The sequence below is a fragment of the Puma concolor genome, chromosome B1, assembly GCF_028749965.1.
Source record: "Puma concolor isolate L17-30 chromosome B1, mPumCon1.1.hap2, whole genome shotgun sequence".
Classification (NCBI taxonomy): Eukaryota; Metazoa; Chordata; class Mammalia; order Carnivora; family Felidae; genus Puma; species Puma concolor.
The window spans coordinates 7,053,337-7,070,938 of record NC_141670.1 but is presented as its reverse complement, the minus strand read 5'-3'; the positions used below and the strand labels follow the sequence as shown (position 1 = coordinate 7,070,938).

General features: G+C 47.9%; 1 protein-coding gene across 1 annotated transcript; it reads right to left on the bottom strand.

The window, feature by feature from the left end:
• Positions 1-11,287: 11,287 nt before the first annotated feature.
• LOC147581447 (ubiquitin carboxyl-terminal hydrolase 17-like protein 6) lies at positions 11,288-12,960 on the bottom strand. The gene has a single exon (XM_086703106.1). The coding sequence runs from the start codon at positions 12,922-12,924 to the stop codon at positions 11,317-11,319; it is 1,608 nt and encodes a 535-aa protein (XP_086559232.1). The 5' UTR covers positions 12,925-12,960; the 3' UTR covers positions 11,288-11,316.
• Positions 12,961-17,602: the final 4,642 nt, after the last annotated feature.

Below are 17,602 nucleotides of genomic sequence, written 5' to 3'. Positions count from 1 at the left end.
TCCCTGTGAAAATGCCTGGGACTCACCGTCCCATCATCCCATTCCCTACTCTCTGTGTATTGGTAAAGTACATGTGCCCAAACATGCGCGTGTAGGGACTCTCGGTGATATCCAAACATGCACCGGCAGGGGAAGGAGTTTGAAACAATCTCAGTGCTTCCACACGGAGGAGTGGCAAATGACCAGGAAACTGGAAGAACTCTAGCTCTACGTGGGAGCAGACGGCCTTTTCAGGAATGTCTTGTGTCGGAAGGAGAGGAGCAGAAGGAAACACGAATTCATAACTGTGCAAAGTGTTTCCTTGTATACATAAAATATTTTGTAAAGGCTCCACATGTTCATGTGAACATTGGCTAATTGCCTGGAAATGGCAAGGAGCAAATACATGCTCATGTCTCTGGAGACGGGTGGGTGGAGCCTTCCTGGCCCATGTTCATTCGATGAGGTTCCCTTAACAATCCCCCTCCCATGAGGCTGCAGAGCAAATGGGGGAAAGGAACCTTCTTCCACCTCTTCTTGCTGAGCCACCAAGCAGCTCTACCTTGTTCCGCAGAGTTGACCACCATCCCCCCATCGGACAATCTCCTCCACAAGGGAGGAGGCTCAGGGATTTCTGCTCAGTTGCATTGCAATCTTGGTCCTCGGTTGTACACCTCAGAAAAACAGTCTCAAGTGGACACCGAGGCAACAATGTGGTATTTCAGGTCAGGGTATGGATGGATGCTCTCTGTCACACCTGTATTTCTTAGGAGAGAGACTCACTAAATACATTGTTGAATGGGAGTTAGTGCATGATCCTTCAATTCCCCCCAGGGGAGGGGGGCCATATAGGAGATCTCTGGTCGTTTGCCAATGGCACTGACAGGGTAAAGCCTGTTGTTGCTGTTGTTGTTGTTGTTGTTGTTGTTTCCAGTCTGCACTAAACATACACATCACACATAGTGGGAACTAATGTCAGTATGTGAATTTTGTACAGCAAATCATATTGAATTCTGGATGTTCAAATATCATAGCCGATAGAGGAAAAATACTTTTTCTTAATCTACTTTTAAAATTTATTGGTCTGTTGTTTTCATGTTTTAAACATGAAGTAAAATGTTTAAATAAACAGAGAGGGGCACACACACAAAACAGAGACAGAGTGTGAGCATGGGAGGGGGAGAGAGTGAGAGACACAGAACCCAAAGCAGCTCCAGGCTCTGAGCTGTCAGCACAGAGCCCAACGTGGAGCTCAACCCCACGAACCATGAGATCCTGACCTGAGCTGAGGTTGGACACTCAACCGACGGAGGCACCCAGTCCCCCCTCCAGTTTCCAAATTTAAATCAAATTCAGTTAACAGTGAGTGTAGTCTTGGTTTCAGGGGTGGAATTTAGGGCTTCGTCCCTTACATGAAACACCCACTGCCAACCCCCACAGGGGCCCTCCATAACGCCCGTTGCACATGGAGCCCACCCACTCCTCCCCTCTAGCAACCCTCACTTTCTTCTCTACACTGAAGGGTTCTCCTGGGGCACGTGGGTGTCTCAGCCGGTTCGGACTCTGATTCAGTCAGCTCATGATCTCAGGGTTTGAGACTTCAAGCCCTGTGTCCGGCGCTCTGATGACAGCTCAGAGCCTGGAGCCTGCTCTGGATTCTGTGTGCATGCCTCTCTCTGCCACTCTTCTGGTCATGCTCTGTATCTCTCTCTCTCTCTCTCTCTCTCCCTCTCTCTCTCTCTCTCTCTCTCTCTCTCTTTCAAATACACAAAAAACAAATTTTTTTGAAGAGTCTCCTATGGCTTGCCTCCCTCTGTGATTTTATCTTATTTTATTTATTCTTCCCTTGCCCTGTGTTCTTCTGTTTTGTTTTTTATTCCGCATACAAGTGATTACATGGCACTTTCTCACTGAAAGAGCTCAACAGGGCTAACTGGATGTTAGATCTCAAAAGACATTAACACGTGAAATCTATTTTTCCTGTGGATTAGATTCTAGATTGGGCAGAATCATGGGTAGAATGCAAAGAGTGTATGTGCATCTGAGCCACGAATGGAAGCCGCAGAAAATAACCGTGCTAGGTCATCCTGTAGAAATTTTGGGATCCAACTTTCTCTTCCTGGATTAAAATCCATATATCACACACGCAATCACACACACACACACACACACACACACACACACACAATATTTGATCTGGATCTCATGATGGCCTCCATAAGCATCCAGTCAGCTCCCCAGATGACTATGACCAGCTCTTCCTGGGTGGCCGTGTGTCACGTGTTCCACCCACACCTGAGGAAGTCCTCACCCCTGGCTTTGTAATCTGTGTGGGAGGTCACAAGAGGGAGTCTTCCACACTGCTCTCTGTCCAGCAGGGGGCGCCGCTGGCCAGCACGGGCATTGCATAGTCTTCCAGGAGGACCTGGCATTGGGCACTTGCTCAGGCTGGCAGGTCGGAGTCTCCATGCCTTGCACTGCAGCCTGAGCATTTCGTGGGGCATAAAGGCGACCATGAACATTTACAGAAGGTCTGGTGGGTCTAGGATTCCCTCATTGTGACTCTTAATTTTGGCTGTACTGGACCCTGGACTCTGAGCTAAAATAGAGAACCTTGCGCTGCTCAGGCCACTGGTGATGATATGTTTTCCAGACATTCCAGGAACTTTTATTTCAAAATATAAATCCAGTTAAGTCAAGATGTTAAATTTTTTAAAATGTTGACAATTAGCAAATGAGATTGCATATGGGAAAACCAGTAGGTGGCCTCACGTGGGGTGATGTTGGAGCAATTCTGGCAATAGGAACAGTGTTATTTGGTCTTGACAAATCCTGCCACCTAAACTGGATTTCTCAAGGAAATCTTAATTCACAGATTTCACCCTACAATTCATAAGGGTATTAATGAGGCTCCAAAGAAGGCAGTATGACCATGTATTCACCTGTTCATGTGAGAGCACAGGCGTCCTTAAAAGTATGCCTGAAAATGGCGAACACTTCATCTTTCATTAGTTTAAATTGAAATCATGTATTTCCTACACAGTAGATCCTGGACATGGCTCTAATCCATAGGTGAAACAAAATACTCTGAAGGAGAAAGCAAAAATGGGTAAAAGAATAAGCTATATTCTATGTTCACAATGAAGATAATCTGTCAAAGAGTCCAGGCTACAAAGATGATGAGAAACATGAAATTAAAATATATGTAGAATATACTTAGAAAACTAAACATTTATGGATGTCACCCACCTGCATCTCAAAGGCATTTGAATTTATACATCACGCACAAAGTATGGAAAATAACAGATACAATTTCAATAACAGAAATACACTCCATAGATAGATAATAGAGACCCGATGAAGACAGGAAGATACATGATAGACACACAGATAGATGACACATAGACATGAGGAAACAGGTGGTAGAATGGTCCTTTTGAGACAACTCCCCATCCTGACTACCCACTTGGAAGATTCTGGGCCATTCTGAGATCTGGAGACCAAGACAAGCTGGGGTGTCATTCAAGTACGGAGGCGGGCTGACTCAAGCCCCAGGAAGCACCCACATGTCAGTACCAAAGCATTCAGACAGAGCAAAAGTCTAGTCCTCAGAGATGGGTCAGCTTCGTGCTCCAGGAAGGCCTGGGATAGACTGGCTGAGGTCACTACATGGAGGAGAGCAAACTGTGACCTCATTCTAATAATGCCAAAGATAGTACTGTCTAAAACTCCATTGAAAACCCAACAATTTTATAGAAAAGGTGAAAACCCAATGGAATATATAATCATTGAAAAAACAGGTCCAAGCTTGGTGCATGCCAATGGATATTTTAAGAAAAGTGAAAGGTGTGCTTCTCCTCTGGCCCCCACTAACCACCCCCCCAAGAATCTGGTCTATTCTCCTTGGGGAGTGGTCCTGAGAGTGGCTGGTGCCAGGCTGGTACGGTGAAGGGATGGGCTGGTTGTGAGGTGAGACCAACTGGGAGTTGAGAGGATGAGAATTGGGAGGGGTGTGATGATGGTTGGGGCCGGGGTAAGAATGCTGCCAGTAAGGGTGGGGCAGTGGTCCCATGCCATTGAGTGAGGCCAGGTTGAGGCCGGGGGAAGCTGTGGGCAGGGCTGGATGGCACCAGGCTGGGAGAGGGCCATGCCTTGAGGGCAATGGACAGAGGCCACAGGAGCAGCCTCCTGGAGAAGATAGGAAAGGCCAAATGAAAAGTGCACACTACGTGCAATACACGTCAATCTTCAAGGAGGGAAACCATCCAGACTGCCGATGGCATTGCACTTGGAGGCCCTCCCCCTAGTCCAATGAGAATTCTTGATGCCTCTCAATGCATCTGTTTGTGATGGATGATATCAGATAACCTATTAATATCATCTAACACAGTTTCCGTGCATGTCATAAAGTCAAAAATATTTGGCATAGTAGTTGACCCTCCATGATGCCTTACCGAAGATATTAGACATTTCATATGTAGAACCCCCAGAGAAGACTTACAACATTGATACTATTATCCACAGTTAAATGCATTGCAAAAGGGGAGTGAGGTTAACAATGTAAAAGAGCAACCGCATGACCTGAATAAAATGAATATTAGAAAAAGAGCCCGATTATTATGCTTTTGTCAGAAGGAATGAGACAGTAATGGGGCAGTGGGCAGGGCCTAAGTCAGGGGCCGGGGAAAGGGAACAACAGCCTCTGACTCAAGTCACACAGAGTCTGCGTGGATGGAGTTTTGGGTGGGGCTCACCCTGTGACTCCTGTACTTCCCTCCTGGTTTAAGTGACATTGGATGGCCAACAGCTAGTTGCTCTGCCTTCTGGCTGCACAGATCTGCAGAGAGAGAGAGGGGAGCATTCCCCAAAGAATGCTCTTTAGGGCGAAGGAGCAGGTGTATGCTCTTCCTAAGGGGGGATTCCTCTCTGCAGACCTATGGGATTTCCCTGGGTCCTCCTCAGAGTTTGCCCTGAGGGAGAGAAGAAAGATAGCCTGTTCCTAAGGTGATATTTTGACCAGCACCTGCCCAGCCTGTCAAATATTGCTGTGTCACAAAATCCTATGGAGGGCAGTAAATCACAAGCCAGGCCTCCAAAAGGCAGCCAATATGTGCATCTCTTGTCATAGGGTTCCGGCATATGCATACATGAAGCCTCACCAACGGATCCCATTATGGGCCAAAGACAGACTGAGCCTGCCCAGTGCATATTGGAGGTACGCAGGATCACATGGAAATATTTTTATAGTTTATTTATTTTATCTTCGGGGAGATGGGGGTGGGGGGGGGTGGGGGAGGGGCAGAGCGGGAAGGAGAGAGAGAGAATCCCAAGCAGGCTCTGCCCTGACAGTGCAGAGCCAGACACCGGGCTTGAATTCATGAGCTCTGAGATCATGACCTGAAATCAGGAGTCGGATGCTTAACCGGCTGAGCTACCCAGGTGCCCAATCACACAAAAATGATTCTAATAAGCATGTATTTACACACTACAGCTGGGTTTGCCTGAGGTTCTGAAAGTCGAAGCAGACCTAGGTCCTATCAAGCTCCTCTTTCCTGACAATTAAGCTTTGACAAAGTAAATAATTAAAAATAGTGTTCAAAGCTGAGAAAAAAACTAATGCACCTTATGTCCTATTTGGAAAAATTTTATTAAATGTGAAAAAAGGAAACATAGCTTCATGATAACATTTAATAACGAAAATGAAGAAAGCGGGTAATATATTCCCCAGTACAATTGGCACAAAACTACCTCACAGAGTCTACCGAATTAATCTCTGCTTTGAATTTGCAAAGGAAACAGTTGGATCCTTTATTCAGAATCCCCAAATTGCACATTTGCAAACCAAACGCATGTAATTTCATAGGTTATATTTACAGTGAGGCTTATAACTTATTATTTAATTTCACTAAGTTTCTTAAATATGTATTTACATAAAATAAACTTTACATCCACGTTGATAAGTATCATGTGAAAAATAACATATATTACCTAAAGAAAAAGTGTGTTCTGCATTGGGAGAAGGGATGTATGTATACACATGACACAAGTGTGACATCCAAGTATGACCAGGGCTCCAATTTTGTACATCGAGCCCAACAGGGGAATTGCTGATGCACCATATGCCATACCTGAAACCGATTTTCAATTAAACAGTCATCTCTGCAGGGTCACTGAGTTGGGGGTCAAGATTCCAAGGCCATGAGGTGTCTCACTGCCAATTGCACTCATCTGAGGATGATGAAAGCTGCAGGTGATCAAAGAGGACACTCAATCAGATGCACACACAGCCTCCTTCAGACTGGTGTGTGATGGGAGGGACCTGACCAGTGGGGGCTGGCGTCTCGGGAGGTGCCAGACAGGGAGCTGCTATGAACCTAGAGTTCCAGCTGCCTTTGTCCAGGCGGCTGAAGACCATTCCCATGGGCTGGCTGGGTGCCTGTGGACAGGGTGGACACAGGGCCACGGTGCACGCCTGGAGAGTGTCCAATTGAGGTTGGGGGTGGGGAGGCTGGAGGCTCATTCTTTGCACCAAGGCAGGTGACTTCCTGAGCACGTGGGCTGCCCCCTTGAGACCACATGCACTTCTCCTTTCTGGACGACACAGACTCTGGCAAAGCCCCACACGGGGGCGTCCTGTGCTCTTGTGGGGTTGATGAAAGGGGGTCCATCGTGGTTTCTTTCGAGGGTTCTGGCACGTGTCGTCGGGAAGCGGGGCCCATCTCTTGCCTGGTGTCTGGATGTGGGGCTGGGGACTCGGAGCCAAACGGGTTGGAGGAGGATCAGAGCTCACCTCAGGATGCTTGGCTGGTGCCTGGGCATGGCCAGTGCCCTGCCCCCTAGAGACAGTCTGGAGACGTTCAAGGGAGGCACATCGGAGCCGGTGTTGTCTCAGCTGGACACGGAGGCCTGGATCCCGGGCAGAGCGTTGGTGTGCCTGGGCAGGCGGGGCAGGTGGGGCAGGGGTCCCCACTTGCTGGGCATCCTGTCGGCCTGCAGGCGGGAAGGTGCTCGCCGCAGGTCTCCCAAGAGGAGCAGCCGACAGGGACAGCTGTGTCGTGTCAGGCGTCCCGCTAGGAGGCTCAGCCGGGACGTGCGGCTCCAGCACGGACACCCTCTTGGTGGTGTACACGGGCATCGGCCTGTGCGGATGCTGTGGGAACACACAACACACAGACAACGGCCATCAGTCCTTCCTCCCCACCAAGGACACATGCACGACAACCACAGCAAAGAAACAGACAGAAACGCCAAGACCTCAGTCCATTGCAAACAACTGGGAGAGACAGGAAAGGATTCTACTGATAGAGGATGAGGGCCTCCAGCTCAGTGCTGATCAGGAAGAAACACTGGGCAGTAGCCCCTTGATGCTTTGATTCCACCGGAGCGACGGACCAGAAAGGTTCTGCATCGTGCCTGCCTCCCGAAGTGGACAAGCACGTCCATTCATGCTTCCAGGAAAGTACAGGCATCCTGCAGGTGGAGGTTTGCAGTGGGGGCTACTGAGTTCCATGGCCAATTTGGGAGTATGTGTCACAAAGAAAGATACGTGGTCTTCCAGAGAGGCGTCTGGGTGTTGCAAGAGTTTCCTGATATAGTGTTCTCACCGCCCTCCCCCACTAGCCACACTGTTAGCACACATACAAGGGATCCTGCAAAAGCATGGACACCCAGGGGAACTGGGTCAAAAGGACTCCCAGAGAAATCACCTTGGTCAACGTTGAAACCCCTCTGCTCCCAGGAGGGCAATGAAGCCCACCCCTGTCCCAGGGAAAAAAGAAGAGCAGGAACAGGGGACACTCACCCTCTCATAGTCACAGGGTTCTGTGGATTCCCTCCAGGTTCGCTGCTGCCTTCCTGGGCGTCTCCTGGAGAATCTCTGGAGCAGCGCCTTCCTCTGCTGACTTTCTCGCCTGCACGACAAAACTCGGGAAGTAGAAGGAGCTGCATTGCCTGTCTTCCACATTCTCCTTGGTTCCAGATTCTCCCTCAGCTTCCTGGAGTCCCAGGCCTGGGGGGCCCGGGGCCCATCCCAGTGCCTCATGGTGCACCAGCTGCTTGATGCTTTGTGCCCAAAGGCTCTGCAGTTCTTACACTTTACCTGTGTGAGGGAAGGTGGAGAGACTCAGTGAATGAGCAGGAACCAAAATCCAAGTGTAAAGAACATGAGAAGTGTGGGGGATAAGCTTAGGAATCCCCTGGGCTTACACCAATGGGTTAACAAGGCATAAAGAAATTCAAAGCCATAGAATGCTCACCCAAACACCTGAGTTTGGGTAAACCAGGTTGGCACCCCAAGAATAGGGAGGTGCAAAGGCACCCAAAATAGAAAGTGGGTGCAGAGTCCCCAGAATAGAGAGGGAGGGACAAAGGCCCAAATTAGGAACAGGTGCAAAGTCTCCCAATACAAAATTATATGAGGTAAGCAAGATCAGGCATGCAGGGCAAAAATGCCCCCCAATTAGTTCTATAGCAGAAAAGCTGCTTTCACAGGAGGAAAGGGCCAAGTTAGGTAAACTAGTGAATTGGACTATGGATGCTGCACTGTAGGCCAAGCAGCTTGGAGAGGAGATGGTTAAAAAAAAAAAAAAAAAAGGTGCCTTGTTAACCCTGAGGCTATTCTCCCTGTCTGTCTCATCACCTAAGCTGACAAAGATAAACAGGCACAGCGCCTCCTGTCTGCCCTTAACAATTGTCTGCCTATCTGCCCGGGGCCAGGATTTTGTTTAATACTGACCCAAACCCCAAACACTGTATATCTTCAAAACCCCATTTTCCCTCACATCCCCAAGTTAATGTTCACAGTTTCTTGGTCTCTTTGTGCATGCCCATCACGTTTGTAAGCCTTCTGATCTTAATAAATGAGGGGCAAGAACCCTGATTTGGGGCTCTTATCTTTGCCCGGAGATTAGCCATCTCTTTCTTTAATCCTGTGTCCACTTTTTGCTGGACAAAAGAGAACTTTAGACTTAGACTCTGTGACAGAGAAGGACGTATTCTGGGAGTGGGAGATGGTTTCTGGACAGGGTACATCATATACGACTCATGAGCTCCAGGATATTTAATATGTTTGAACCTCTGTGGGGGGAGGGACCACAGCAGGGATTGGAGATTTCAGACTGAATAGAAATGAGCCACATGGAAAGATTTGGACAAACACCAGCCTAGACCTGACCTATGTACAAGTAAGTTTGATCCGCAGATCTGAAGATCCTAATGAGCCTGCTGGGGAGATTCCAAGGCAGACCATCCTTGGCTAGGAAAGGATAACTGACAGAAGGACACAGAGCTTGTCATGTGCAATCCCCATCTCCAGAATAGTGGCTCCCCCCCCCCCCCCCCCCGCTGCTTCACCACACCTCCAAGGATCCACTTACCCTAGGATCTTCCTCCACTGGCCTGGGAGTCCTGCACACCATGGATACCCTGTGTTGCCTCTTCATTTTGGGGCATTCAAGGGTCTGTAAAATTCTTGCTTGGTGTGACCTCCTGCCATCTGCCCCACTCCCACTCCTTGGAGGGTCAGGTCAGCCTTCCGCGGATAGGGATTTTTGGATTTCCTGAGTCAAAAGAGAAAGGAGAGTCATATTCACATAGATATTTGACTCTTTCATGTACCCCTTCTCCCAACAAGCATGAGGGGGCGTCATGACCTCCAGGTCAAATACAGTCTTCAGCCTGCATGACCTCTCCTTCCTTCATGTTCTACACAGTCTACTGAGGACCCATCCCCAGCAGGAAAGCCTTAGGAAAGGCAGGGGAGATGGTCTTTTTTTTTTTTTTTTTTTTTTAATTTTTTTTTCAACGTTTATTTATTTTTGGGACAGAGAGAGACAGAGCACGAACGGGGGAGGGGCAGAGAGAGAGGGAGACATAGAATCGGAAACAGGCTCCAGGCTCTGAGCCATCAGCCCAGAGCCCGACGCGGGGCTCGAACTCACGGACCGCAAGATCGTGACCTGGCTGAAGTCGGACGCTTAACCGACTGCGCCAGAATGACTCATTGGAGAGACTTTCATGAAGTCTCTCAACTGTACTCTGGTATCAAAACCACAGGAAATACTGCCCTGACTTACACGAGAAATACTGCCCCAACATACACAAGTATGCTTGACTCTCAAGAAACAGAACTGCCCATTTGACATAAAAGGAAGCCATTTTCAAATACAAAATCAATTCCAAAAACCTAGTATCCCTTCTGCTAGATTGGAATCTTCCAAAGTGAATATCTGAACTCTTTTATTTATGGTTTCTTTCCAGGTCCCCACTCTGAATTTCCTTGTAAACCATGGGAAATGAATATCAAAACTCTGGTGAACTCGGAGTGAATTTTTTAGGCTTTCAGACCCAGTGGTGAAATGGAGCAGGATGCTGTCACTGCTCCCGCATGTCCCCACACCAATCAGACTCTGGGGTCCAGTTACTTTGGAATCTGAACCTCATGTCCTCAGGAACATTGAGAGCCATCCCTTTCCTCAGTCTCTGCCCTCAGAATCCTCTTCAACACTAAAGAGTCCTTCACTTCGTGAGTAGAGGCACACCACAACCCCCATTTCTTCCCTGTCCTATTTCTCTGCCAGCTTGTGTGAGGCCCAAATCGTCCCAACCCACCTGAAATGCAAATATGCTCCTTCTGTGTGTCAGGAGACATCCAGAATGGCGTGTGGCAGGCGGACTCCAGTGGAGAAGACTCAGCATCCCGGCATGCCAGAGGGCCGGTCAGTGAGGGACACTTCCTTCCTTCCCAGACTGTTATACTTGGCCAAGGTCATGTGACCTCTTAGGCACTTTAATCCCATCTATCCTATCACCTTGTTGCTCCTCAATTCTAGACCCTATGAAGTCATCACTAGGTACTAGATACTAGATATTACACACTAGGAACTAATAGGAACTCATAGGAACAAATGTGCTTTAAAAATAAACAGAGAGTAAGGAATTCATTGATGGGAACTTGAATGTCAGGCATTTTCTCACGAACTTCAGGTGCTTAGCCTTTTTCTACTCTTCAGGCCTGACTGACCACTCCTACATCCCTTTCAGCTCTGATTGGCCCCCAATTCTCCTCTGTGTCATGGAGGGGAGAAATCCTCCAAATACCCAGCATAATCCTCCAAATCTCTCCAATAATATCATTATAGAAAGCCAGCCTTAGAGCTCAAGAATCTCCAGGCCAAAATGAATGCCATATCCTGTGAATACAGCCAGATTCATGGTCCCTCCACATGTCTGGATCACACCCACCTACAACACACAAAATGTGGCCTACAAAGGGACTGTGAGTGAGTGAGTGAGTGAGTAGTGAGGGCGGGTGAGTGTGCACGTGGGCAGGCATGTATCTCAAAGCCTGTAGTGGGATCCCTGCACTGCTTCCTGAGACCTCTGTCCCTTCTTGTTCTTCCTCTTGGTAGCTCTGGCTCTGCCGGTGAGACAAGGGACTTGGTGAATGGCCGTTGCCCTCTGAGGTGGGATGTCCCTGGCTGAACTGTTGAGCCGGTAGATGTTTGGTTCACGGTGATCCTTTCCCATCTCATCTCTGTATTTGGACTGGTGAATTAGGACCGCGTCAGGGGGAAGAGCAAATTCTAATTTCCTGAGGTTGAATTCAGACTTGGGACGGTGGCTTTCTTGGAGGAATCTCCACTGGTCTAACGTGATTGCTGGCAGTGGTGTCTCTTCCACGTGATCCTCCAATTGTGGCACCTGGATGTTGGGGTCGGTTTCAGGCCCCCCTTGGGCCGCAGCCGTGCCTGCGTGGTCAGCCTGGAGGCATGTGGATTCCCCAGCACCTGGTTCACTCGCACGGTCTCTTTCCAATTCACTCTTCTGGATGTAAAAGAGGACATAGGCGTGTTGGCTCAGGGCAGACGCCGCATCACTGGCGGTCACCTTCGCATCATCCATTTTGTACCACTGGCCGTTCCCAGTTTTGATGTAACAGAAGTAATGTCCGCTGTGACAATTCCAGCCCGCGTGCACCAGCACGGCATAGAGCACATAAGTCAGCGACCCCCCGTTCTGCCCAGACACGTAGCGTCGCATGTCAAGGCGCTCAGGATATTGCACTTCCTTAGCCAGTTTGCTGCCCGTGAAATGGCAGAATCGTTTCAATACCAGCATCAGGACCTTGGAGCAAGTGTGCAAAGTCAACGTCTTGGAAGCAGGTACCTTGTCGAGACAAGTACTACAACGATAGGCATTTTCACCATCCAACTGTTCGGGCTTCACCAAGTGTTGCAAAGCTTGGCTCACGCTCTGAGCTGCCCTGATATCCAGGCTAATGTCCAGGTAAGGGTCCAAAGTGCTGGAGACACCCTGGCAGTGGAGACACTGGATTTGAGACCTCCAGTACCCCCCAAAGATTTGCCGGATGAGGGTGGCGTCCTGAGCCTGAGGCTCTGAAGGCTTGTCCTCACGCAAACACGCTTGCTGCATAGCATCCAGAGTGAACATCAGAAACTCGTGGGCATCCTCCTGCCTGTGTGTGTGGAAGGCAGCGAGCAGTTTTGGCGGAGGCCGGATCACGTCTCCCGGACGGCAGAGGGCCCGGGTCACGTGAGCCTGCAGAGCACACAGCACGCAGAATGGCTGCCTCCCACAGCTTCGGGAGTGCTCCTGGGACAGCATGTAGCTGGCGAGGGGTGGTGTGTACGTCAGACACTGCAGGGCCGCATTCGCATAGCACGTGTTCCCCAGGTTCTGCAGGCCAGCCCCAACCACAGAAGGTCTCCTCCAACTCACAGGTTTCTTTGCGGGGGGCAGACCCATCGACGTGGGAGCCCCACCGTTAGGCAGGTTGCAGGGTGTGTGCGATGACGGTGATGGCTTCTCAGGCAGAGTGGGTCCTCCATGGCCTTCAGTACCACCCGTATTTGACCCGCAAGATTTGAGGTTTGGAAAGACATGGAACTGAGTCTCCTCTCGGCAGTGGGAAGAGGGCGTCTCCATGTCTCCTGAAACGTGGAGCCTCACGTTGCAGAGCGATGCTTCTCTCAGGAGGCCAGTCTCAGAATGATGGCTGGGGCCCTCTCCTCAGCCCTCGTAAAGCTCGCCCCACCCACCTGACTAAGACCACGTCACCCAATCAGCTACCAGCTGGAGTTGGATGAAGGGTCTCAGGGTGTGGTCACTCTTCTGCAGACAGACGACTCAGCCCAGCCTTCCTCCTGCCCCTCCCCCCTCAAGAGGCACACCCATGTTTCACCACTTTCTCCACCTCCCTCATTTCCATTGCTCCCTCTCTGGACAGACAGACCTGAGCATTTACATGAGGTTTCCATGGAAGAGGTAGTCTCCATGTCTCTAGAAACAGCTTTTACAAGATCTCCCATGTGGAGCCTCACATTGCACTGCGATGGTTCTATCAAGAGGCCAGTCTCAGGGGCGCCTGGGTGGCTCAGTCAGTTGAGCTTCTGGCTCCAGCTCAGGTCATGATCTCACTGTCTGTGAGTTCGAGCCCCTCGTCGAGCTCTGTGCTGACAGCTGGAGCTTGGAGTCTGCTTTGGATTCTTTGTCTCCCTCTCTCTTTCTTTGACCCTCCCCTGTTCATGCTCTGTGTCTCTCTGTCTCAAAAATAAACATTAAAAAAAATAAAAAAAAAAGAGGCCAGTCTCTGAATGATAGCTGTGGCCCTCTCTTCAGCCCTTTACAGGTTGCCCCACCCAGCCGACTAAGAACAGGTCATCCAATTAGCTACAAACTTGAGATTCATTTAAAGGTCTTAGGGTGTGGTCACTCTTCTTCAGAGAGACCACTCAGCTCAGCCTTCCTCCTCCCCCTCCCTTCCTTATTGGATAGACACACATTTCAGCACTTTCTCCTCCTCTCTCATTATCATTGTTCCATTTCTGGACAGATTAACTTGACAGTTTCCAACTTCAGATGAAATTCTTTCCGAGTATCCACTTTGCTTCCAGAGTAACATCAAGTGAGTCAAGGAATGTGGGACATTTAGTTTTCTGGAATGTGAAGGATCATTTTCCAAAGGGAGCTCAGGTATCGTGTTGGAAGACCTTTCTTGTCACCAGCCAGAATCTATGTGGGTCCACCAAATGTTTTTTTTTTTTGAAAGATTACTGTCCATGAAGACTTAGAAAACTTGCGGGTTGTGCAGAATGGCAGCTCCCAGTCTTCCAGTACTGCACCAGCCTATCCTGGACTTAGAAGTTATCCAGAGCCTCAGTCTGGCCTAGGAAGCCATTCTTGCACCTCCATGTTTACCTATGGTGGTTCCAGGGCTCTAGATCAGATATAGGAGTTTTGTGGACGTTCCCGTGGGCGGAGACACCATCTCCCTTCTTTCCCAGAAGGTGAGAGTGGTTGTGGGGCCCCGATTTGACTAAAAGAATTTTGTGGCAGTTCTGTTGGTCCAAGAACAACTTTCTGGGGCTTCTACGCTGGCACAAGCAGCCGGTGGGCTGTAGAGGGGATATTAAATTTTATCAAAAGAAGTGTGCCAAGGATGCCCTTCCAGAGGCTTCCATGGTATCAAGGGTTGATCCCGCTTCTGGAGGCTGACTTGGAATATTTCAGGATGCTCCTCAGAAAAATAAATCCTATGTGGTATAGCAGGAATTGCTTTCCTGTGGAGAAACTCTGTTGAAGCTTGTATATTAACAACTACAAAAATAATTCGCAGGAAGAAAAGTAATAATGAAAGTAATGATGAATGACAATAACAATCATGATAATGATCATAACCAGGGGATTATATTATTATGTTAATGATAATCATGAGCCTAAGGAGAGGGGAGATCAGAAGGCAGCTTTCCCTGAGTGACATGGTAATGATAGCAGTTCTCATGGGATAGTTGGAGTCAGCGCTCTAGATTTAACAATGAAATATGTGCCACAATAGAGAGCCAAGCCAGGGGAGCACTTGAGTCATCCTGTGTCAACCATGGAAGAACAGTCTTATGGGCAAATGTAGAGGGGCCTTGGTACAGAACCGTGAAAAACCACCTTTCAGGATCGAGGACAGCTGGATGGTAGGGTGTGCCTCCATGCCAGGAATGCAGGGGCTTAGTCCACACCCAGCTGGTGGAAGCACCACCAGGACAGAGATTAATCTCCCAGGGTTCTGTCAACCCTTGTATTCTAGCTGCTATCCCTGATATCTGTCCTTGCCAGACCCATAGATCTCAGACATCTAGATTTTCCTGTCTGGACCAGTTATTGTAGGGCATCATTCTTATTACTCTGTGATCTGCAGGGGTGACACGGGATGGTAGGAGCCATGAGCAGGCATCCTGGAGGACTTGAACTATCAGCAGGTGCGGGGGTTTACTCAGCTGCCAAGAGCCACCTGCCTCAAGTCCCCCAGCCCCCAGAGTGACTGACCAGCGGTGAATGATGGAGGTGGGGAATACCTAGGTCTGGCCACTTTGTTTTTGTTGAGGCCAAGTATGAGGGCCCTGCTAGTTCTACAGCAACCTGTGCGGTCGGGCTGATGCTGTAAGGCTAGACTTCTCTCTCCTCAGCCTTTCCAGAGATGTTCCTCTCGAGATCACTGCCTAGTAAACACCCAGCACATTGAACTCTGTCCTGTCTGTTCTCTGAGAACCTAACCTGTGGCAACAGTAAAACGATTCCAGGGAAGATAGGGCTTACACACAGAAGGGATCCAAGTGTGTTGAAGTTGGAAATAACATAAATATCAACAATAGCCAAATTATGGAAAGAGCCCAAATGTCCATCGACTGACAAATGGATAAAGAAGACGTGTATATATACAATGGAAAACTACTCGGTGATGAAAAAGAATGGAATCTTGCCATTTGCAACAATGCGGATAGAACCAGAGTGCATTATGCTAAGTGAAATAAGTCATTTAGAGAAAGATAAGTATCCTATTATTTCACTTATATGTGGAATTTAAGAAACACAACAGATGAACATAGAGGAAGGGAAGGAAAAATAAGAAAAACAGAGGGAGGGAAACCCTAAGAGGCTTTCAAATACAGAGAACTGAGAGTTGCTGTTGTGGAGGTGGGTGGGGGTTGGGCTAAATGGGTGATGGGCCGTAAGGAGTGCACTTGTTGGGATGAGCACTGGATGTTGTATGTAAGTGATGAAGCACTAAATTCTACTTCTGAAATCATTATTACAATATATGTTAACTAACGTGGATTTAAATAAAATTCAAAAATTAAAAAAAAAGAAAGGAAAATAACATAAAGACTGATGATATGCCTTGACATCCTTTTTGTTGATTAGAACGTTTGAATTGTCAGGAAGAAAGATGTCCATAAATTGATGGGGACAGAAAATCAGACTGGTGTGGGATAAGGAGAAAAGTCAGTTAGTGGATGCTTCCTCACCTTGGATTACAAGATGAGAGAGAGAAGCAGTTGGAAGTAAATGGAATCGGAAGTTTATTTTTGTTGTTGTTTGTTTTCTTCTTTAAATTTTTTAATGTTTATTCATTTTTTGAGAGAGAGAGGGAGAAAGAGAGAGAGAGCATGCAAGCAGGGAAGGGCAGAGAGAGAGGGAGACAGGATCTGAAGCAGGCTCCAGGCTCTGAGCTGTTAGCACAGAGCCTGATGAGGGGCTCGAACCCACAAACTGCGAGATCATGACCAGAGCCGAAGTTGGACACTTAACTGACTGAGCCACCCAGGAGCCCTTGTTGTTCTTGTTCTTTTTTTTTTTTTTTTGTCCAATTGAAATTTCAGGCTGAATGATGCCACAAGTTGTTGAATTGCTCAGAGAATGGATGGAATTGAGAAGGAGTACTTTCAAATAAAGTGTATACGCTTTAAATTATAGCGCAAAATTCATGACACAGCAGGAAAGAATAGGTACCAAACACAAGTGCAGGAATAAATTACCTGAGATTAAAAGTCATTCCTCTGCTGTTCTGAGGGAGGGGAGCGAAAGTGTAGGACAATGTTAAATCTAGTGGTTAAATTACCTGTTTCATTTGTGAGCTCGTTTATACACCATCTGAAGAATGTGAAAGGGTCAATGGAGACTGCATGGTAATGCCAGAGGTGGGACATGCTCTTCGGTGAGCATGGAAGAAGGAACTGGAGCGTGTGGCTTACCAGGACTGCCGGGCATTTTTGGAGAAAGAGACAAAATGTCCTTAGATGCAATGGAATACTTACTGTATCCTCCGGTTTGATTATTTCCTCTTGGAAATTTAGGGAGTTCTAAGCCAGAAGAGCTTATCTCTATAACTGTAAGCATTCCACTCAAATGTGTAAATCAACTGTGAATGACATGGAAACAAAATTATTTACTCTATTCCATTATGTAGTAACACTCTTGTTTATTTTCCCACTAACCAAGAAACAATGTCTAAAATTGTGTTCCCCATTTTCTTTGGATAATTAATAAATTGTTAATATGCTCTTGAAAGTATGTGGCCAGCGGCCAGCAGTCAAGGAATCATTTTTAAAAATTTTGTTTTTCAGTCCATATTCCCCCCCAGTTTCGTGTCTGTAGAATCCCACTGTGTCTGATGCTGTGCTTCATTTCCAAGACATACCGTGTTTCTCGGTACACAGAATGCACTCCAAAGTACTTAGGAATGAGTCAAGGAATGAATGGATGCTCTAATAGCACCATTTCAAGGTGTCCTTATGTCTCGTCTCTCTGACTTAGTGTGAGGGCTGCAATTTTG